Source organism: Macaca fascicularis, chromosome 12 (genome assembly GCF_037993035.2).
Source record: "Macaca fascicularis isolate 582-1 chromosome 12, T2T-MFA8v1.1".
Lineage (NCBI taxonomy): Eukaryota > Metazoa > Chordata > Mammalia > Primates > Cercopithecidae > Macaca > Macaca fascicularis.
Genome location: NC_088386.1, coordinates 23,837,986 through 23,862,307, shown reverse-complemented (window position 1 = coordinate 23,862,307; position 24,322 = coordinate 23,837,986). Strand labels below are relative to the sequence as shown.

The window sequence follows — 24,322 nt, the reverse complement described above, 5'->3', positions numbered from 1 at the left end:
TGTCAGGGCTTTTTAAAAAAATAAATACGAATTCGGCAAACATTTGAATTTGCAAGATTTAAGCTGGGAGAAGAGAAATCAGGGTCAGTGATGTATTCTGGAGAATCATCATCATAAAGTAATGGTCAATGCTAGAAGAGTAGATTCCATCACCCAAAGATATTGCAGAGTTAGAGTAGTAGTGGATGGTGATGCAATACCAACTTCTAAAGATAACTGGATTGTGAAGAATACACAAAGAAGACAGAGAAGAAAAGAAAGCACAGAGAAGTACTAGAGTAACTGGAGGCAGAGAAAGCCCTTAGTCGTGGCAAAAGCAGCAGAGTGTACTACTTAAAAAAGGAAAAATCTATACCAAATTTGGCAATATAAGTGTCTTTAATAATAGCAGTTTTAAAAGAAGACTGAAGACTGCAGTCAGATGGCAATGGGATTAAAAGTGAGCTCAAAAATGAGGAAGCAGATCTGGAGTCTGTTGAAAAAGGATGAAAGAGAGAAGGAAAAGAGATGACTGCTACAGGGGAACCATGAAGGGAAAAGGATGGTGTTTGTTTCTTTGGACTGTGGGGTGGTAAACAAACCTGTGTTTTCTCTTCATTGCAAAAGCTTGCACAGTCACAGGATGGGAACAAAGGTTGAAGTAAGGTTCTAAAGGAATCTTGCAAAGTCTAGGATCAAGAACACCTATAAATGAGTTGCCTTTTTCAGTTCTAATTATCCTCCAGTTCATAATCCTGCATCCTAACACATCCATTTCTATCTTAACCTTTTGTTCATTCTTTAAAATGCTTACATCTATGACAGCATAGGGAGGCTATGAAGCAGAGGACCCAAGTTGAAATCCCAGGTTACTGATATGTTACCTTGAGCAAGTTATTTGACATCTCTGTGAAATAAGATAATAATATCACCTCTCTTGTAGGATTATTAGTAACTGTTTCTAATTCATGGAGAAATTGTGAGGATTCAATTATTTAATTCATGTAAAGTTCTTAGAAATGTAACTGCACATGACAAGCACTCCACATATATTAGAAATTATTATGATTCTAGGCACATGTAAGTGACTTATGTGAATCACCTCTTTGAATCCTTAAAATTCCTCTATGAGTTAGATACTATTATTCATCCCATTTCACATATTATAATGACATCAAATAATTATTGAAAACTTACTATTTTCTAGCCAAGGATTTAAAAGTTTTATATGCAGCACCAATAACCAAGTTTACTATTTATAGTTATATACTATAATTTTTCCTGCCCTCAAGCTCTGCCCCACCATCTACCCCCAAATAGGGGATTGAAGAATTCCTCTATAGGGAAACAAATCATCTCAGTAATAAAGTTAACATGATTTTATATCTGAGGATCACCCAGGAAAGAGCTGAGTCCACAATTACTCAGTGAGCTACTCACTCAACAAACCCTGCCCTGACTTACACAAAGAGAATATGACTACCTTTTAGTGCGTCATTATTTGATTGAACAGAAAACCAAGGCTCATTAGGCAGTTGGGGAGCTGTCAAACATAAGAAACAGAGACTGAAAGAGGCAGAGAGAGCAGAGGAACATTTTGTAATGAATAAGAAGGTATTACGTCTGAGAATGATGAAAAGAATGCTATAGAAAACATTCTTGGAAATTAAAAATATAATAGTAAAAAATTAATAGATGGGCTGAAAGAGAAAGTCATAGCAAACTGGAAATACAAGAAAATTAGGTAATCAATCCAGGAGGTATTTGATGAGTAAAAGTTTCAGAAAAAGAAAACAGAGGGGAGGAATGATTACCAAAGTTCCTCATAACTGAAGGTTCTGAATCTCAACCGAAATAGCCCAGGGAGTACCCACAAAATGGGTGAAAAGGAACCATTTCACAACTCACTATTTTAAAATTTCAGAGTACTAGAGATAAGATTCTAAAAAGTTCAAAATAGGGAAAACAAAACACATAATGTGAAGTTATTCCACAACCCAAGGATGAGAATTTTGAGTAGCATTTGATTTCTTTTTTTCTCTTGTGTGAGACAGGGTCTCACTCTGTCATCTCGACTGAGTGCAGTGTCGCAATCATGTCTCACTGAAGCCTTGATCTCCCAGATTTAAGCAATCTTCCCACTTCAGCTTCTGGAGTAGCCAGTGCTACAGGTGCACGCCACCTTGTTCAGCTAATTTTTTTTACTTTTTCTGTAGAGATGGGATCTTGCTGTGTTGCCCAGGCTTGTCTCAAACTCCTGGGCTCAAGTAATCTTCCTGCCTCAGTCTCCCAAAGTGCTGAGATTACAGGCACGAACCAACACACCTGGCCAGTATTTTATTTGTTAACAGTAATTCTGGTATCTAAAAGACAATGTAAAAGTACCTTTAGATGTATGATACAAAACCATTTTCAGTATACAGTTCTATATTCAGTCAAACTGTCTAACTCCGATGAACATAGAACCAAGGGATTTTTAAACATCCAAAATCTCAAAAAGTTTACCTCTCATTCACTCTTAAAGCTTTTAAAGAATTAGTTCAGGAAACAAAGGACTGAGGAAACAAAGAAAAGAAAGGCATGAGATACAGAATCAGGAAACCAAATACTTCAGAAAGAAAATGATTCTCAGAAAGTGAAATAACCCCCCTCCTTAATAGTTGTATAGCAGGCCAAAGCAGATCTTCCTAAACCGAAAAAAAGAACAGAAGGCTTCAGAAAAGTTGTTCCCTTGGGGTAAAATAAACAGATTCCTTGATATATTTGCATATATTGAGATGAGATTAGTATATCTGCTTCGGAATCAAGGTAGTAATAGGTACATAGAGAACTAAGAAAAGAAACCAAAATTAAGGCAATAGTCAACTCTAGGGAAAACAAAAAGTTGTACATAAAAGGAAATGTAAGCATAGTATAATATATTGCTTAATTATTAATAATATGTACATAGGCAAAATAACATAAACACTCAAATAATTTAACCAAAATTTTGACTAAATATAGTGACATGAAAGGGTGGGAAATACGCATGCTAATTAGCTAGTTTAGTACAGCAAAATGAAGAAATAGAAAAATAACATGTTATTTTGAATTATGAAAGAAAATTCCATAAATAACTAAAAGATTTCAAAGTGCTGAAAGTGGTTGCTTCTGGAGAGTGAGAATCAAGAATGGAGTGGGTGGGATTTGTTATAGGCCCCACCCACTTTAGAACCATTTGATTGTTTTTAGAACCATTTGATGTTTTAAAATATGAGCACGTCTTGCTTTAATAAAAATTTAATAGGCTCACTCCATACTCAATTAGCACAGTGAGCCACCAACTCAACAAACCCTGCCCTAACATACACAAAGCGTATCCTAATCACGTTTTGGTACTTCATAACTCATAGACAACTTTAAGCAACAATTTTAAAGGTTCTTCAGCTAAATCTTATTTCAAACACTACCTTCAGGAAAAAATTACTTTTTAAATAAATGACACTGAGTCTGATCATTCCTAACTATATACTATTGTTAAAAGACAGTGTGCCCTTAAAAATTCTTTAGTCTTTCACAGATTTTATAATATTTCCAGTTAGATTTAAACTTTGAAGATAAGGAAGGGGTCATTCATCATTTATTACGTTATCTCCATCCACAGCACCTCTTCAAACCAAACTCTGTATGGCTGAAGAAAACCAAGGATCTGGTAAGCTACAGACATGAGCAATACTTTTGGTACTGGAAAAGAATTGAGAAATTAGCTCATTACCTTTAACTTTAGAAGTGAGCAAGGAAACCCAAAGAGGTTAACTATAATTAGTTCCTAGATAAGAAGTTATCTGTATTTGCCATCTGCTTTGATGTTTGGCATCCTTATCCTATTATATATTAATTTTTAATATATAGTATCCTATTTTTTTAAAGCTAACATTTAAAATCTGAATCATGTTAAATAGAAAGGGAAATAAAATTTTATATACATCTAATAATGCCTGCTCTGGTCAGACGTAGGTACTGCCCTGGTGAAAGAATTTCAGGCCTATAATAGAGAAATTTAGCAAAAGATAAAATACCACTTTCCTTTGCTGTTTGCAAATTGGATCCATAGTCATTTCTTCCCAGTTTTCCATTATTATTTCCTGAAGCAGAGTGAGTTACAGCAAATCACCCCTAGATAGGTGATTTGATTATCTTTAGCATGTGGAATCTGTTACTCTCATAATGCTTATCAGCTCTGACACAAATTGAATACATTAATCACCCCAAAAAAGAACTCTGCAAGAAGGATAGGAACCAGTGAGTTTCACTGATAATGGGAAAATGGTTCTTTTTTTAAGGAACACGTTGCTAATATTAAGTTGAAAGAAAAAGACAATTTTGGGGAAGAGAGTGATAACTATAACAATGGATAAGGAAAATGAATTTAAATGGATATTATGAGAACTGAGGGACTCAGTCCTCAGGGCAAATCTTACTTTGGCAATTATTTATATTTGATTCTAATGAAAAGTATACCAGACTCCCTTTGGGCCTTTTCGGGGATGTAAAATTTGGAGGAGGGCTGAAAAGTCTGAGTTCGAAGATTAGCATCTTATCTTTTTCCAAATGAACATGGATTTGTGCCTTCAAATGGTTAACGCTTATCTGTATGCAGCTGGAAATACAGCACAAAAGGGAGGCTTTAAGTGTTTAAAGCAAACGTAGAACCAAAGCACTGCAGGAGAAAGGCAGGGCAGGGCAGCGAGGAGGGGGACGAGGGGGAGTTGCTATCAGTAACTCGCCCTTATCCCCGTGCCCAGCCTGCGAGGCTGAGCTAGACCCATCTATCACTGACGCACAGCGAGTCTCAGGCTTGTCCCTTTGACAACAACGTCCCTTTTGTTACCTTGCTATTATGCCTGGCAGCTTCTTGTCCATGAATTCCTGCATGCACTGGTGTTCCGTGGAATGGCTGAGAAACCTCCGGAAAGATTCAACATATCTCCCGTGGTCAGAAAACAAGCTCCTCATGGAAGATGCCATGTTTGGTTTTCTGAGAAAGACAGAGTGGGAAGCAAGGTTTAACTTCCCCTCCTTCTCTTCCCAGTTCCCTCATTCTTTCCCCACCCCCACCAGTTTCTATCCAAAAAAAAAAAAAAAAAAAAAAAAAAAAAAAAAAAACAAAAACGCTAAGCTTGTTTTGAATTTAACATGCACCAAAGGCTGGCGTGCAGAGCTCATTACTGACTCAATATTTGAACAGCACTTTGCACTGATACTTTAACCCCTACACGGTTGTTTTATAAGAAATAGAAGTACTAAAGCAAGGCTGTAAATACACTGCTAAAACTTTTCAAACTCCTGATGTTGAAAGGTCATAAAAACAGACTGTATTTAAATCACTTCCTGTTTTGCCAGCAGAGCCACAAGTAAGTTCCAAGTGGGAAAGTGACTGTTCAAAGTGGCAAATGCAGGATGAAAAGGACAGCTACACAGCACTCTCAGAAATCTACAGCAGTGAAATCTTTGATGAAAGACTGTCATCTGCCTCTGGGCTTTCTACAGGATTGTTTTGGCCTTTACATCCCTCAGCACTTGAATTTTCAACTTATCTGTTGCATTTCTTCAAATGCTGATTTGTGGTAACTCAAATTATCTTAAGAAGAAGTCACCAAGGAGGAGCCCAAGAACTCGTAGCTAGAAGCTGTCAGAAGCTGCATTTAGGGGATTGAGAGTGGTGAGAGAAGTCTTGGAGCAAGAATGCAGGACACCAGGGTAAAAGCCCAGTCCGTAGAATCCTTCCCTAAGCACTTTGAACACGACGAGGTCAAAGACAGTTCGCTTGGCTGGTTGAGCCTTTGGAAACCCAGTGGTGTCACCCACCAGAAGACCCAAAGCTTCAGAGTACTCACACACAGTCTTTCTCCTGGGAAGTGGTCTTTAAGAAGGTATCTAATTCTTTATCTAATACTGAGTTTTTAATAATAGCATCCAACTCATGGAGGAGTTGTGAGGATCAAATGAGTTAACTCATTATAAGTCTCTTAGAAATATGTCTGCTTAAACCGTCCCCTTCTAATTGAGTTCCCAAACTGCCCTCTAAGCATTCAAAACACTCCCCAACCCCCTTTGTTTTTTGTTTGTTTGTTTTTGTTTTTTGAGACAGAGTCTCGCTCTGTCGCCCAACCTGGAGTGCCATGGTGCGATCTCCGCTGACTGCAACCTCTGCCTCCTGGGCTGAAGTGATTCTCCTGTCTCAGCCTCCCGAATAACTGGGATTACAGGCACCCGCCACCACGCCTGGCTAATTTTTATATTTTTAGTAGAGATGGGGTTTCACCATGTTGGTCAGGCTGGGGTTGAACTCTTGACCTCAAGTGATCCACCCACCTTGGCCTCCCAAAGTGCTGGGATTACAGGCATGAGCCACCATGCCCAGCCCCCAACCCCCTCCCCCAACTCTCTTTTATAAGTATGTTTTGTTCTCACTATTCTTAGAGCCAGTGCTTTTACCCTAGGGGAAAATGGAACATCTGGATAGGCAGATTGCCAGGGATGACTCTGTCCTTAATGAACTATGTGACTTTGGCTGAAATATAAGCTGCAGTTTGCTCATTAGTAAAATGGGAACAACGAATTTTATCTCATAGGGTTGTAGTGAGAATAACATAACTAATGTTTAAAAAGTGCAAGCCAGTCCCTTCCGCAGAAAAAAATAATAATAATAATAAAATAACAAAAACAATCGTCACTTTATTCATGGACGTTGAAATTTGAGTTTCATATCATTTTCACATGTCATGAAATACTATCCTTCTTTGAATTTACTTTAACCATTTAAAAACATAAAAGTTATTGGTAGCTCATGGGCTGCACAAAACAGGTGGGTAGGGCTGGGTTCGGCCACAGGCCCTATTTGGTCAGGCCCTGATTTAGCTCCTCTGCCCTTCACTCATCCTTGGATAAGGTCTTTGCTAGTTCTCTACTCACATCTCTATCCAACCAGCCTTCCATTTCCTCAGATTGGCTCTGACAAACTTTTGCTTGTATTACCATCTTCCATTTTTCTCTTTAGAGCTCAACCCAAATCATTCATTCATTCATTCATGTGTACATCTATCTGTTTTTGTTTCATTTTAACCCAAACCAAAAATGGCCAATAATGTATTCATCTATTGAATAAATGTTCAGTAAGAGTTGCTGTTGGCTATTCTGCTGAGGAATACACCTGACATGACTTTCTCTTGGAAAGCTGCTGCTAAGACCTCCCTTAACTGAAACTTGGTCTTCTGAGACTATCACCTCCCTTGTCTGCTGTCAGATATTCTCCAACAAAGCCTGTTCTTCATGTGGATCCCATTGAGGACTTCCTTTCCATTCCCACTGTTTCCACCCTACTTGAGATTTTCTTTATTTTTCACTTATTGTGCTATTTAAAAACAAAACAAAACAAAACAAAAAAAAACTTTTAAGTTCAAGGGTACCTGTGCAGATTTGTTACATAGGTAAACATGTTTCATGGGGGCTTGTTTTACAGATCATTTCACCACTCAGGTATTAAGCCTAGTACCCACTAGTTATTTTTCCTGATTCTCTCCTTCTTCCCACACTCCACCTCCAATAGGCCCAGTATGTGTTTTTCCCATCTAATGTTTCCATATTTTCTCATTATTTAGCTCCCACTTATAAGTGAGAATATGCAGTATTTGGGTTTCTGTTCCTGCATTAGTTCGCTAAGGATAATGGCCTCCAGTTCCATCCATGTCCCCACAAAGGACATGATCTCATCCTTTTTTATGGCTGCTTAGTATTCCATGGTATACATATATCACATTTTCTTTGTCCAGTCTGTCATTGATGAGCATTTAGGTTGTTTCCATGTATTTGTTATTGCATATAGTGTTGCAATAAACCTTCACATACTTGTGTCTTTATAACAGAACAATTTATATTCCTTTGAGTATATACCCAGTAATGGGATTGCTGGGTTGAATGGGATTTCTGTCTTTAGGTCTTTGAGGAATCGCCACACTGTCTTCCACAATGGTTGAACTAATTTACACTCCTACCAATGGGGTATAAGTGTTTCCTTTTCTCCACAACCTTGCCAGCACCTGTTATTTTTTAACTTTTTCATAATAGCCACTGTGACCGGTGTGAGGTGGTATCTTATTGTAGTTTTTATTTGCATTTCTCTAATGATAAGTGATGTTGAACTTTCTATTCATATGATTGTTGGCTGCATACATGTCTTCTTTTGAAAAGTATCTATTCATGTCCTCTATCCACTTTTTAATGTTTTTTTTTTCTTGTAAATTTATATAAGTTCCTTATAGATGATGGATACTAGACCTTTGTTAAGTGCATAGTTTGCAAAATTTTTCTCCCATTCTGTAGGTTGTTTATTCTGTTTATAGTTTTCTTTTGCTATAGAGAAGATCCTTAGTGTAATTAGTTCTCATTTGTGAACTTTTGCTTTTGATGTCTTCGTCATGAAATCTTTGTCCATGTGTATGTCCTGCATGGTATTGCCTAGGTTGTCTTCCAGGGTTTCTATAGTTTTGCGTTTTATATTTAAGTCTTTAATCCATCTTGAGTTAATTTTTATATATGGTGTAAAGAAGGGGTGCAGTTTCAACCTTCTGCATTTGTCTGGCCAGTTATCCTATACTGTGCTGTTTTGTTAATTGGGTTTCCTGCTTTAGGAATCACACAGATCCTAACCAATTTTATTGCCATGTCAACTTCATGTTTCTTTTTTTTTTTAAGTAAGTTTAGATAGACACTCTTTTCTTTCTCTTATAATATTTAGTCTCCCCACTGACCCCCAAGTCAAGTACAAGATCCACTCTGCAGCTCCCCCAATAATTATCCAGAATTGTGTCTCATTTATCTCTAATTTTGCATTTATATCCCCTTCAAATTGTGCTGCTTCTCTGGATACGTTCCTATGCTTTTTTGCCTACAGCCTCTCCTCACAATAGTTCCTTCTGTAACATGCTGCTTCCTTTCTTACCACATCCATTGAAAAATTTTCTATTCTTCATATGCTACCACTTTCATATATCCTTCCATATTTCCCTCAAAAAATTCAGCACTCATGCTCATAATTTCTGATATTCTTGCAAGCATTCATCCTTGTGTTATTGTTGTTTAATATATTCGCCTTAACTCCCCTGCTTGTCCCCATGTGACTTAGCTCATAAAGACAGGAACTGAGTCACAGCTACTTCCCTGATGTGTTGCCCAAAGTAGACTTTCAGTTCTTTTTTAAATAATTAAGAATGTGCTTGAGCATTTACACTCTTGAGATGTTGTCTGCTATCAGATGTCCTCCATCCTTTTCATTATTGAGTAGCTCTATATGTTACCAATAACACCAGACTTCCATTTCTTGAGCACTTACTATGTGCCAGAAATTGTATGGACCTTATAAAATTTAATGTAAAATCCTACATTTACTTGGAGTATATCCAAGGATTTACTCTTTGTAGTACCTCCATCAACTTCCCCCTATTACAAATGAGAAAACCAAGTTTCTGAGAGATTAAGCTACCTAGCCAAAAACTGCAGGACTGGTGTTGAATTGTAGGTCTGTCAAATCCCAGGACTAGCGCTCTCACAAAAATCTTTATATTCAGCCAAAACTTGCTGCCCTGTAATTCTTAGATAGTACTCCTATTTCTGGTTGCTTAAACTAAACAGAAGTAATTCAGTTCTTTCTCCATATAACAACCATTAAAAAACTTGAAATCAACCATCAGGACAACCTTACTCCCCAAAGTGTCTCTTTCATAGCTCCTAATTATTTCTTCTGCAATATAGCGTTATGTAATTCATTACTCTGGCCCCTCCTTTGGAAATACTCTAGTTTGTCTGGGTTCCTTTAAATGGTGATGTTTGAAAATAAACACAATATCCCCAAAGCTACCTAAAAAGTGGAGATGTATTTTCCAGGCTTACACTAGTGTTTCCCAAAGTTCCACCCAACCCAACTTCTTTCAGATTTTACTCTGCAAAAAAAAAGGGTTCCACAGTCAAATAATTTAAAAAGTGCTGAATTGAGTAGCTTCCTCTGGATATTTATAGTGCACATTAGTATATTAAAGATTCATAAAACCTTTGTCACATGTCCTCTTCAGATGCAAATATATCATGGCTACGACATTTCTCTGATTAATCTTGCAGTCCCTCAAAAGACCAAAAAAAAGAGGAAATCTTGTTGCTTTCAGCATGATTTGTGTTTGATTAAGTGCTGGTTTCAGCAATCAAAACTTCCTTTTAAAATTGCATATAGAATATCTGTTTCATAATCCATACTGCATCTGGAATTTCCTTCTAGCTGGCTGGTTGGAATTACCGAATCTTGAAAATCTTTTTTTCCCTTTTTTTTTTTTTTGGAAAATTGAAGCAACAATCTAGCACATCTATCATTTGCCATGACTTTTCAAAAGTTACCAGCAATGACATCAGTATTGCTTTTACGAGTTCTTTCAGCACACTGAAATGTAATTTTTTTAGACTTTAAATTATCACCTAATTTAAAATTCTTGTTTATTTTCTTACCTATTTTGGACATCCATCCCCTATTACATATCAATTATTAAGCTGTTACTGTGTCAAAGTGCCTTATATACTTCTAACACTCTGGGGGATGGAACTATTGATACCATCAAGTGAGACTCAGAGCAGATAAATAGTATAAGACCTCATAAGTCCTAAGAGAAGAGCCTGGGTTCAAATTAATGTTTGATTCCAAGGCTCATTTAAAAAAATTATACCATATTACCTCTCACCTTTCTGTGTCTTTCCAACATGAAGATTATTTTCCATGTTACAGCAGATAGGAGCAAAGAAAAAGTGGAATAATTCTGTGTTCTTTCTATCACCTTTTAATGGAACACCATCTTTGCTAGGTCAAAAAACAAAGGCTTTCCCTTGTTCATTCTTCTTCCTCTGTATGTGGTATACCAAAAAATAAACAAATGAACAAAAGAGAAGAAAAAACAATAGCAAAGGCTTCAGGACCCTTTTTCTTCTGCACAGCATTGTTCCAATATTTCTGTTCATCCTGGTCTTTAGTCTTCCGAACACCGTACTCATTGGTCTAGCTTCTTATTCTTATGTCCGATCATCTAAATAGCATAATACATAGTAGGTATATGTTAACAGCAATATTGCTAAAATATCTTAGTCAAATAGGTTAAAGAATCCCATTTTCTTTTCACTTGACAAGAATGGAGGAAGACAGTATTTTATACAAATTGATTGATTTACTTGATCTGCTAGCTTATTTGAAATTTATCAGGAAGACTGATCCAACTGTGGTCTCAAAGGAAGGATTGGAATTACAGCACATAAAATTTTAGAGCTTGATTAGACTGGTAATTTCAGTAAAATATAATAGGCATCAGGAATCTTACATTCCGCAAGAGACTTAGGTAAGTTTCTCATAAACATGGAAATAAGAAGCAAAAAAATTGAATGCTATACAAGCCTTGCCTCTTACTAGGTAAATCTGCTCTAAACTTTTTTTTCCATATATAAAAAATATGTGGAAAGATGAGAGGTGAGATGATCTTTAAGCTTTCTTGAAGTTCTCGTTAAATGCCTTCCATCTTTTAAAAAGATAAGTTTTTGTGAGCTTGTGAAACTAAAAGTAGTTGTATATATATTCATAGCTAGTAGAGCCACTGTATCTAAAGATTGTCAATAAATCATAAATGGTAACCTAAAGATGGTCTCTGGGTAAGAAGCCCCTTGACTTTATGGTATTAGGCAAATTTACCAATGTGAGTTGCTTAAGGTCACACAGCTGGTAATAATGCCATATATCTTGTTACTATTAATAACTTAGTTGTTTCAATTACACTTTATTAATGTGGAGTTTATGATAGTTTCATTTTAATTAACTTAAAACAAGAAAGGCCCAAAATACCCAATCAGGGACAAACCAAACCATCTTGTGATGCAGATGAAATACTTGGATGATAATTAATTGAGAAGGAAGAGAGAAGATGGACAGACAAATCCTGTTAAAAGACATAAAGAGTAATCAGTGAAATTCTAGAGATATAAAGCTTATATGAAATATTTAGGATGTGAACAAAGAATAAGGCACAACAAAAAAGAGTCTGTGAACTAACTTTCCATTTAATAATAAAAAAATTTTTAAGTCACCTTGAAAGTACCAGATCTCCTCTCAAAGGTAAAGGTCAGTAAGTATTTAGAACCTGAAAAATTAGCAAGAACTGGACAGCTATCAAAACAAAAAAACAAACAAAACTACAATAATACAATTCGTGAACTGAGATTTTGCCTCACTGTCGTTGTTACAGATGATGCAAACTTCAGTGACTACTGTAAGGGGTAGCAGTAGTGTGGAGGTGGGGATCTGGTGAAGGGAAAATCTTCATGTAAAAGGAATTTTATAAATAGAGGGATTGTGGTAAGCAAACTTCTCTGGCATCTGGTGAAGAAGTATGTGCTCAATATACCAAAAAATATAGTCTATGAAACCTCAGGACTAGAACATTCTCCTGGGCTAGAACATTCTTATCTGAGATGCCTTGTAATATGATTTGGCTGAGTTCCCACCCAAATCTCATCTTTGATTATAACTCCCACTATCCACATGTCATGGGAGGAACCCAGTGGGAGGTGACTGAATTATAGGGGCAGGTCTTTCCCATGCTCTTATCATGATAGTGAATGGATCTCTCTAGATCTGATGGTTTTAAAACTGGGAGTTGCCCTACACAAGTTCTCTCTCTGCCTACTGTCATCCACGTAAAATGTAATTTGTTCCTCTTTGCCTTCTGCCATGATTGTGAGGCCTCCCCAGCCACATGGAACCACGAGTCAAATTAAACCTCTTTCTTTTGTAAATTTCCCAGTCTTGGGTATGTCTTCATCAGCAGCGTGAAAACAGATTAATACACCTTGCTTGGGCATGATCTGAGAACATATGCCTGCGGGGCCCAAAGACTACTTTTTAAAACTTTTAAGCATAATTTTCATATGATAAACTATACAAATCTCAAGGGTACAGGTGGAGGAAATTTCATATATGTATATATCTATATAACCATTGCCCAGATCAAGTCTCCTTTCTATAATATTTACATTTCTAGTCTCCTAGAGGATTAACTCATGTCTGCAATCAACAATACTCTCTCCACCCCAAGACAAACACCATTTGGACTTTAACTTTCCCAGATACGTTTTGCTTGTCTTGACCATCATATGAAAAGGTCATACAGAGTACTATGCATACTATAGTCTTTTGTGTCTGCCTTCTTTAGCTCTACATAATATGTTTGAAATACACCCACATTTTGTGCATCGGCAGTTCATTCATGTCAATACACATTCCATTATATAAATATTCCATAATTTTTAAAACCATTTTCTTTTACTTAATTGGGCATTGGCACTCTTTCTTCCAGTTTGGGCTATTAGGAGCAATGCTGGCAGAAACATTTCTGCACCTGTCTTTTGTGGATATATGCACTCATTTCTATTATCATGAGTGAAATTGCTGTGTCATAGGACATTTTTTGGATTGCCAGTCACATTTGCTTTACCCTTCTGGGAGTATGTAGCAGTGTCTATATTTTAGTCAACAAATACTGACTGCCTTTTAGATCTTTAACCAATGGTATGGTGGAGCTGATTGTTAGAATTTCAGGAACTTTGTGAGCTGGTTGATATCACATGAGTAGCTTGAAATGAGCCATGGTGGGAGTATTTATGTAACTGAACACAGTTCTGGATGCTCACTGCTTGCAGAGTCCAAGTAACAAGAGCAATATCTGGTAGAAAGAAATAGAGACTTTGTTAACCAATACGAGCAAAGTGGAAGTGGCCAGATCCCCATATAAAGCAACCACTTTGATTTTTTGTGGGAAGGCAGGAATTTAAAGAAGGAAAACTTACTAAGGAATGCAGGCAAGAATTGGCCTGAGTACAGTGTCTGTGTGTCTTGTTCTAGTGGCTATCTTGAGTCCTGGTCCACCTTGATCTCTGGCAGATGTGTTCTCAACAATGGCCAGTTGTTAACTAGCGGCCTTGACATGTCTCTAGAATTTTGCAACTGGGTCTTCAGACTTGGTCTATCTCATGACTAACCCCTGGGACTTCTAAGAAGGCACATACTTGGATACTAGTGTCCAGTTTAGATAAATGTGAAGGGGAGTATATGGTGAGAAAAAAAGGGACATGAAGTATATTTTAAGACTAAGGAAAAAGGCTTCTGCAGTTTGCTGCAAGGTTATATCTTAAAACCCAAGAGAAAGGAAAAAAAAAAAAAGTTTAAAATGCATTTTGAAGTTAAGCTGCCCAGTTACATTTACACCATGAAGACTGGAAAACTCTATGAATCAGATCTTTTTAAAAAAATCTCCTTGGAGAGCAGATTGTTAAACAATTAGCAGTGCACTATCGTTTTTAGCCCTGTGGTTATTTGCAAAGTGGCTTTGGAGAACCTGAACCTTCTTTTAAACTGGCTGAGTTGTGGTAATGCCATACAGGCTACCTTTCTCCAGTCTCTAGCATGAACTTCCTGAAGCGTGTGGCTAATGACTGTATGTGGGAACCACCGGAAGGGGAGGTGCCATCTTCCAGCATCTCTTAATTAATTGGTTGTACCCTTGCTATGATCTAGAGACAGAGATATCATTGTTCCTATGTCTACCAGTTACTAGTATGGCATTGAGCAGGTTATTAATGTTCCCTGAGCTTTATTTTCTTACCTGTGAAATAGAGATAATAATTCCTACCTCATAAAAATTTGCGAGGATTAAAAGAAATAATACGTATCAAGTTTCAGCCTAATGCCTGGCATATAATAAACTCTCTGGTTGAGGTTGACTTCTTTAACTTTCAGTTCCTTCATTTATGGGATGAACACAGTAATGCTGTATTAGTCAGGTTTCAATGCAAATGGCAAAATCTCTGTCCAGGGTTCCAGAGATAATTTTTAATGTGGGTAGCTCATGATAAAGGTGTTGGAACTGAAAAGCAAACAAGGAAAGTGAGCAAGCCCTCAGGACAGCATGCCCTTGCCACCTGTACCACCTGTAGGAGCAGGTGTTATCTGGAGCTCAAGCTGCCTAGTGGGAAGTAGAACAATGGAGGGGACACAAGCACTCTTGAGGATGCTGCCTGGAACACCAGGACATGGGCAGAAGTACCCAGTGTCTCCTCTTCCTGACCCCTCATCTCTACCAATTTTTCCACTTTTCTAAAACTAGCTGAAACCCAATTGGCAAAAAAGCATGGGTGATATAACTTGCAGGATTCAACTTTTTGAAGTACTTAGTAGAGGATGGGAAGGACCAGAATGGTATCTAGCATCAGGCAATAATCAGAACAACTGCCTACTATAGTAAATTAATTTGTTGTGAGAGTGGAAAAAGAAAAAGGAAAAAAAAAAGCATAAAGCAAAATACCAAGAATGTATTAAGTACTCACTGAATGCCAGATAAAATAGTGAAAACAAAAGGTGACTATTATGATAGCTACAGGTCATTGAGGACTAGTACTCATGAACTCTTTAAGAAGACTGCCTTTATTTGATGAGGGTATTTGACTGAAAACTATTTCTTGGGAATCTATCAGGGTTTTGGGAAACTCATCAGTGGGCACCCGATAATGGGAGGTCATTAGGAGTCCCATGATGATGGGATTCCTTTTCAGATGTGAGAATTTCAGAGCTGTCTGTCCCTTTCTCCTCCTGTGCTCCCAGGGGATCAGGAGATAGATTAATGGGCGACTCCCACTCCTGTTTCTCCATGTTACTCTGCTTACTAACTTCCTGTGTGACTTTGAGCAAGCACTTAATTCAGTTGCCTTGAATTTCTTCAATTGTAGAGAACTCGATGCCATCATTCACTTCCAGTTCTAAAATTCTAAGATTACTTGAGTTTACAGCTGTTAATCAGAGACACGGCTCATATTTCAGGCTGGAATTATGGATGCCATTTGTAAGACATTTGGCATTCGATGTGTCTCATTCTCTGACTCTTTGGTGCTCCTCCTTCCCTAATACAAATTCAAAGCTACTTTGCATTTCTAAGCATAGATTATACGATTGTGATGCACTAACAATTTGGAAAACATAAGGGGATCAAAGTAATTACCCATATGTTCTCAGGCAGTAGAAAATAATTAAAGTCTGTTTATCAATATGGCTAAAAACAAAAGGCATATGTATTCAATGTTTATTTTATTATTTCCTACATAGGACTCTAAGAGCTGTTGTTGTTATTGTTGTTGTCTTTAGAGACAGGGTCTCCAGGCTGGAGTACAGTGACACAGTCATCACATACTGCAGCCTTGAACTCCTGGGCTCAAGCAATCCCCTTGCCTAAGCCTCCTAAGTAGCTAGGACTACAGGCACAAGCCACCATGCCTGGCTATGGTTTTTTTTTTTTTTTTTTTGTAGAGTTGGGAAGTCTCACTGTATTGCCCAGTCTGGTCTTGAACTCCTGGCCTCAAGCAATCCTGCTGCATTGGCCTCCCAAAGCAGTTGTTTTTAAATGTAGTCAATGCCAATAGAAGTAGTAGCTCTTCTACCAGGATGCATGGGGTGTCAGTCTCTTCAAGTAGCTCAAAGATCATCTCTGGCAAAATACATTTCAGAGTTATCAATTTGGCACACATTTTGTGCCATCGAGTGAAATTTGCAGTTAATAAACACAAATTTATGGTTAAAAACAGAGGCGTAATGTTCCCAAAAGTGTATTTAAAGCCTTTCTGCTCTACTACTCCAAATTAATACTTCCACTGGTGCAGTTCTAGCAGTAGTGAAACGCAGATTGGGTCAGAGATGGTGAAAGTTTATGGAGATTAACTCAATAATTTTTGAAAATTTGCTTTTCGATAATTCTGAATTGATTTGTGGATTATCTTGTCTCCAAAACTCCATACTACTAAAACAGAAAAAAAAAAAAAAAAAAAAAAAAAAAAAGGAAGAAAAGACAATTGCTTAAAGTACAGTGATTTTTGTCTCTCACAAATGTATGCTCTGTTTTATACTGTGTTTCTAGTTATGGTGCCTAATGAAATTAGTTGAAATATTGGCTGGCCAGGCCTCACTAATGCAGGCCTCCATAGCAACTGTTTCAGTACTGGCTGAGTGGTTAAGTTAAATATTAGAAGCCGGTACCCTTACATAACTGCTGGAATGTAACAAACACCCACCAGGAGTTTTGCTTAGGCCTTTCCTGGGCCTTAAAACATGACAAAATAACAAAGGAACTCTTAACAGAATCTATTCAGGATTAAACAAGTTTTATTGTGGGTCTGAAGCAACTCCCCAGACCTCCACAAACAAGTTTATTGGAGGTCTGTGGGAACTCCGGGAACCTACATGATTTAGCAGGAGACAAGATAAGGGTAATCACACCGGTACCTGAACCCATTTACATAAAGTAAATTTACCGAGGCTCCAGAGAAAGGTCTTCAGGACTCAGGCCTTAGGTACAGATTAAAAGAAGGTAATCACTTACATCATTAGATGAATGCACACTTACATGTAGACATACAGCTTAGAAGGTATATAAGCTTTGGAAAACTTTGTCATTTTGAGTTGGTCTGGTGATCCAGGCCTTCTCCCTGTAACTGGTTACGGAAATAAAAACTCTTTTCATTTTCTCCCCAATTCATCTGCATCTTGTTATTGGCCCACAAGAAATAGCTGCCCTACCCTGAGTTTGGACCAGAAACAAAATGTCAAAGTTAATTAAAACTTTTCACAGTACATATTTGGTCTTTTACTAGTCAGATAAACAGTGAAAAGCTCATGTTTTTCATAATATTGCTGCTAGAATCATTTTTCTAAGTTTCATTTTTATCACCATTTTATCTCTAGTCAGGATAGGAAATTAATGCATATTGGAATTTAATTTGTTTGGGGAATTCATTTCGTTTAATTTGTTTTAAAATACTAACTGCAATCTGGTATTGAAAGGCGATACAGCTCAAACTTCTTAATAGCCATATCCAGGGAGACTTCCATAGTGAAAATGTGAGCCGAAAGTAGATATTGATGATATTCAAGAAAATAATTTCAGTAAATTTCAAATGAGCCAAAATCATGTATGAAAATTCAACTTGGAATTAGAATTCAAAGCAAGATCTCCATGAATACAGGGTGTTGCACCTGCTGCTAGGTGGCAGACAGAGGGAAGAATAAATGAGCTCCAGCTTTTGAGAAATTTAATTAAAAATTATATCAAACCTGGGATTCTCCTGAAAGAATTTGTTCTTACTTTAATAAAGGTTGTTTCTCATGGAGAAGCAATTTTAATTTTTGACCAGGGTTGCAATTCTGTGCTGAAAATGACCTTTCTATGAGATCTTGTTCGTTTTTGCAAACACAATATATCCTCCCTGCCCTCAGGACCTTCCTTTAGCACCCAGACAGGACAGCATTTGCCAAAATAATGATAGGAATGCTCTGAAGACAATAGCTCGTCTCTAAATTTTATTACTATAAGTACAGTACGACAAAAATCCAGACCACAGGCAATACTGAGGTAAGAGGCAAATCACATCTGCTGCTCAGATAAAACATTTTCGTTTCCAACTTTTAAATTCCGAGAGAGAACCAGAGCAGATCAGTGACTTTCCGGGGTTAAAGGCTGTGGGAGGGTGAGCTACAAAAGAACAGCAAGAGGGAGTCTGTATGGAGAGATGGCACCATTCTGCATTCTGAACATGATGGTGGTGAGGGACTAATTGGCTAAGTTGGCTGGACTTCCTGGGTCAATAGGGACCTCCCTAAGGGGACTTTCCTCTAAACCAAAATGAGTCATAGCTGCGAGCTAAGGGATTGAAACTTCAACCAATCAAAGAAGACTTTCCCCTAAGCCAAAATGAGTCACAGCTGCAAGCTAGGTGATACTTCAACCAATCATATAGGGAGTTTAAGCTCTGGGCTGCAGCCTGATGTTTTTAACCAATCAGGCCCGCCAATCCACGAGTGGATAGAAAATAAGCTAATTCTATAGGACAAAAAAAGGAAAAAAGGAGGGGTCCTAAGGGGATATAAGCATAAGACACCTAACCCAGAAAGGGCTAGCCTTCCAGGGCACACAAGGAAACTGCTTTCGCTTTCGTTTTACCTTCGTTTTCACTTTGATAAATCTTGTCGCCCTGCACACTCTTTGGATCCGCGCGTTTCTCTCATGGAGCTATAACATTCGCTGCTGCAGTCGGCTTCATTCCTTGAAGCTGGTGAGACCACGAACCCTTGGATCGAGAAAAGACCTTCAATCGGGAGAAGACTTCTCGTCTCACTGGCATTTGTCAAAACTCCTAGAACTGTACACCAAAAACGATTTTACTGTATGTAAATTTTAAAAAATAAACAAATTAGCATTGTCAACTTGGAAACTTTGAAAAAGTGTGTCAGTTTTGCTTTAGGTTAGACAGGCTCATCAGGAGGCTTGACGTTTAACCTGTCCCCTCCACCTCCCTAATTCCTTCTTCCCACCTCTCCTCAGTTTCTCACTTCCTTAAATTTTTCTAGGATTTCCTGACTTCTCTTCCTTTGCACACACACCAAAAACAAACAAACAAAACAAACAGAAAAACACCAACTTTGAGAGCCAAGGCCTCAGATTAATCATGGTGATTAAAGAATTCACGCCTGAGAAGGAATGTTCCAAAAGTCAGGAGAATGTGCTGATGGAAAAAGATCATAGGGAAAGTGTGTGTGGGTGGGAGAGGGGCATACTTTCACTCTTTTATTTTTATTATTTTTTTATTTTCTGCAAGAACCCTGTGAGTCTAAACAGAGGGAAGAAGAGGAGGATATTATAATAATCATACCTTATATTTGTAAACTGTGTTATAGTTTATAGTCATCTTCAATTAACTTCTTTAATACTCCATCAACCTGCATTGCCGCATTTTCCAGATGAAAACACCATGGCCCAGAACAGTGAATTGCCAATGGTCACGGGACTAGGATGTGAAAGTTTGGCTTGAGGTATGAATTATGTTTTTCACCATGGGTAACCTCTGAGCTAAGAGTTTCTGAAAGAAATGTGTAGGTGGCAGGGTCGAATTTCCAAGCAGCAGGAGGCATTAAGAAAGGCATCAAGAGACACCATCTTACTCCTGCACAGACGTTAGTGTGGATGTGGTGAAAAACGAACGCTAATACACTGCTGGTGGGAATGTAATTTACTACAACCTATATGGAAAACAGTGTGGAGATTTCTTAAAGAACTAAAAGAAGGCGTACCATGTGATCCAGCAATCCCACTACTGGGCATCTACTCAAAGGAAAAGAAGTCATTATAGCAAAAAGACACCTGCACACATACGTTTTTAAAGCACAATTCACAATTGCAAAGTTATGGAACCAACCTAGGTGCCTATCTCCCAATGATTGGATAAAGAAAATGTGGTATATATACACTGTGGAATACTACTCAGCCATAAAAAAGAACAAAGTAACATCTTGCAGCAACTTGGATGGAGCTGGAGGTCATTATCCTAAGTGAAGTAACTCAGGAATGGAAAACCAAATACTACGTGTTCTCACTTATAAGCGGGAGCTGAGCTATAGGTACACAAAGGCATGACGTTGGAGACTCAGAAGTAGGAGGGTCGGGGTGGGGCGAGAGATTAAAAAACTACATACTGTGTACAGTGCACACTACTCAGGCGACAGGCACACTACAATCTCAGACTTCACCACTATACAATTCATCCATGTAACCAAAGCCCTCTTGTATCCCAAAAGCTATTGAAATTTTAAAAACATTTAAAAAATAAAGACATCAAGAAATTTTAGGCCGGGTGCAGTGGCTCATGCCTGTAATCTCAACAGTTTGGGAGGCCAAGTTGTAATCTCAACAGTTTGGGAGGCCAGGTGGATCACTTGTGGTCAGGAGTTGAAGACCAGCCTGGCCAATATGGTGAAACCGCATCTCTCCTGAAAATACAACAATTAGCCGGGTGTGGTGGCATGCACCTGTAATCCCAGCTACTTGTGAGGCAGAGGCAGGAGAATCGCTTGAACCCAGGAGGTGGAGGTTGCAGCAAGCCAAGATTGCTCCACTGCACTCCAGCCCCGGCAACAGAGCAAGAGTCTGTCAAAAAAAAAAAAAAAAAAAGGCCTGTTGCTCTTGGGAAATGATAAGAAGTTATAGATGATGGAATGTTGACTGTGAGAGGAAACGTTCATTCTCAGAATCAAAGTCAGTAGCCACTGGGTATCTATGTCACTATGTTGCTTCAGAAAAATACAATTTTTAAAGTTATTCCTTGAAATATTTCAGGCTGCTCATTTTTCCTATCTTTCTTATAGTGACTCTGCCTACCTATTACTTCCTCTTTTCTTAGCTACTGTGCTTACCATGTCTTCTATTACTCAGTAACTCAGGGGAGAGATATGAATGGGCTCAAAGCACTAAAGCCCAATAGAGAACAAGACATGAAGCAGAGGTCTCCTCACCACACCTATTCCAGGTGCTGTTTCAGGCTTCTGTTCGGCAAGCAGCTACCAGGTCCACTTCTCCAGGTCGACCCCTGATGCTGAGAGTGAAACAAAATCATTCAGAGGATTCAGATAAATGCCTTCTCTGCCTAGGTGGGCTAATGTCTGTTTCTATAGCTTATAAAGGGGGATCCTGAATACCACAGTGTTTTTAAACAATTTTTTTCTGACCGTATTTCTTGGGACCTTTCCATTCTGCAGGTCTCTCAGGAGCCATGTGGAGAGGGTAGAGTTAACCCAAGCCAGCAGCTTCCTGGGTTCTCCTTCAACCAGAGCAGATCAACTTAGTTTTCTTGTGAAAAAGAATTTCTGCTACACCAAAAAAAAAAAAAAAAAAAAAGTCTGGAAACTACATGCGGATGACAGGAAAGAAGTTATTTTATCTTTCTTGACTTTTTCTAGACTTTCTCTGGATACCAACACAGAGCCTTTCAGACCCAAGTCCTCCAGGTTCCCATGGAAGATCTAGTAGTAAAGAGTCCAAGCAGCTGCCTGCTATCTCCTCAGCAGCCAGAGCTGGTCCTGCTTCTCTTTGTTACCTGGGTCTTGGAGACTGGGTCTGATTTCTGCCACTTCTTAGCCGTCTCATTTTGGACAAATACCTTACTTCTGCTGAACTTAAATTCTTCTCTCTGTAAAATAGAACATGAATAATACTATTCTGTCAACCTCATATGATACCTGTGAGGCTCAAATGATCTAATAAGTATCACCTTATGCATTTATAAATTATTCTATACATACAAGATGAAACTATTATAACTATTACAGTATAAAATCTTAAATCAGTTGGTGAGCTTGTTTCCTGGATGTGAATGAATTAAGCTAGTCTATTCTATGTAAAAACAGCTAGCTCTTTTCACAGGAGGATGCATTGACTTATACTACAGCTCTGTGGTTAAATTCTGATATGACACTGATGTTTTATTTTGTTTTGTTTTATTTTCTTAGACACGGGATCTTTCAATGTTGCCCAGGCTAGTCTTGAACTCCTCGCCTCCCACCATCCTTCCACCACAGCCTCCCAAAGCTATGGGATTACAGACGTGAGCCAGTGTACCCTGCTGAAATTTTATAATGTGTAATCTTTAAACCTCAAGGGCCTACAGGCTTTGTCAGAAAAAAAAAAAAAAAGAAAATTTTGACAGTGGCTGCAATGGTTGCAGTCAGGCATATGGGTAATAAATCCTAGGCCTATAAAGTAAATTTGACCTCTTACCTGTGTAACTGGAGTTTGTTCAGTATTTCACTGACAGGTACAGGTTATAAACATGTGTATCGGAGGTAGAACAAAGACAAAATGGAATCAGTCACCCTGTCAGGTGACTAACCTTAGTCCTACCTGCTCAACTGCATGTACACCTCATATATATATATATATATATATATATCTCTTCTATGGATAGTGTTGTAGCAGGATGAGCCATGGACAAAACCTCTCAGACACTGAGATAGTGAAGGGAGTGGCTTTAATCAGCTGGGAGCATCATCAGCAGGCTAGCATCTGAAAATCCGAGCTCATCAGGCGCTCAACTTCTGTCCCTTTTAAGGGCTCACAACTCTAAGGGGGTCCACGTGAGAGGGTCGTGATTGATTGAGCAAGCCAGGGGGTACGTGACAGGGACCGTAAGCACTGGTGGTCAGAGTGAAACAGAACAGATCGGGAGATTTCACAATGTCCTTCCATACAATGTCTGGAATCTACAGATAACATCAGTTGCTAGGTCAGGGGTCAAATTTTAACTACCAGGCTTAGGTCAGGTAGGCCCAGGCCTGGTTCTTTGGTTTGGGGTCTGGTTCCTAGGCACTGGGCTACCTGCCTATAGTTTCACTTCTCTTTCCTTTTCTGAGTATAAAACAATATAAAACAATATGAGAAGGTCTCTGTCTTCCCTCAGTGTCGCTGAGCACCAGTCAGAATCACAGGAATGTAACTGCTGCTTCTTGGCCCTGCTTCTCCCACCTTCTGTATCACCTGCATCCTTCTATTAGGAAATTATATACTGTGCCTCATGGAACCTACTTTGGAGACTCATTCTCACTCTGCACTGAGTCTGTGTTTCCAGGCTTAAGACCTCAAACGTGGCTCAAAATATACCTAACCATAATTTTTCTGAGTTTTAGTGCCTGTTATTTCACTTTTCAGTTGACAGCTTTAAGTGACTTACTTGTGATAAAAGATGTAAGTGCCAAAACCCTTATATTTTCATTTGTATACATGTGTATATTTATAATTATATACAAATATCAATTATATGCCGTTTCAATGGTTGGTATTTTAAATACATATTTTGATAGACTTGAATAACATTTATATATTTTTTATGTGTAGTGATTATTTTACTAATTTGTACATTTATAATTTCTATGAATTTTATTAAGTACTTTCAATGTACAACACTGTGTGATTCTATGCTTATTTTATGTAAAGGTGGATTGGTCTAGGTTGTATGAGTTTTGGTTATTAGCCTGAAGAGCTTGAAAACTACTTAACTACAAAGCAATTGCTAACAACTTCACAGCAACTTCCCAAGAACAAAGTAGTTGCTAAGAAGCCATTGCAAGTTGAGAAAATTCATGTGATGAAAAACAATGTGTTAGTAAGAAGCAGAGTAATTGCATTAAAAAATAAGTAATTAGAAAGGTAAAAAATACATGAACTTGAGAAACTGAAAGAATGGCTTTGCCCATAGAAAAGTAGGATCCAGCTGGAGACACTCAGTGAAATTTTAGAACATGAAAAACCTTTCCAATACAGACAGAATGAAAAGAGGAAGGAGTACAGAATATTCTTGTCCAGTAACTTGTATCCACTTTTAACGACCACTGCCACCTGGTGGCTTGTGACCCTGTTTCCACTGA

At 38.1% G+C, this 24,322-nt stretch overlaps 1 protein-coding gene and 1 long non-coding RNA gene across 8 annotated transcripts in view; both read right to left on the bottom strand.

The window, feature by feature from the left end:
• The window catches only part of HNMT (histamine N-methyltransferase), a 48,576-nt gene extending 43,564 nt beyond the window's left edge, over positions 1-5,012 (bottom strand). For 3 of the 7 annotated variants that reach the window (XM_045367018.3, XM_074008586.1, XM_074008589.1), the window contains exon 1: positions 4,850-5,012. In XM_045367018.3, the coding sequence (XP_045222953.2) occupies positions 4,850-4,986 (137 nt within the window). In that variant the 5' untranslated portion in view covers positions 4,987-5,012. Of the gene's footprint in view, positions 1-581; positions 669-1,887; positions 2,343-4,849 lie in introns of those variants that run through there. The other 4 variants (XM_015431912.4, XM_065525434.2, XM_074008587.1 and 1 more) reach the window with 4 other exon arrangements.
• A 12,815-nt stretch (positions 5,013-17,827) lies between these two features.
• Positions 17,828-22,831, bottom strand: LOC135966526 (uncharacterized). The gene is made up of 3 exons (XR_010579859.1): positions 22,680-22,831; positions 21,424-22,092; positions 17,828-19,272 (listed from the first exon to the last, which is right to left on the bottom strand). It is a non-coding gene; the product is annotated as an uncharacterized lncRNA (long non-coding RNA).
• Between the last annotated feature and the right edge of the window lie 1,491 nt (positions 22,832-24,322).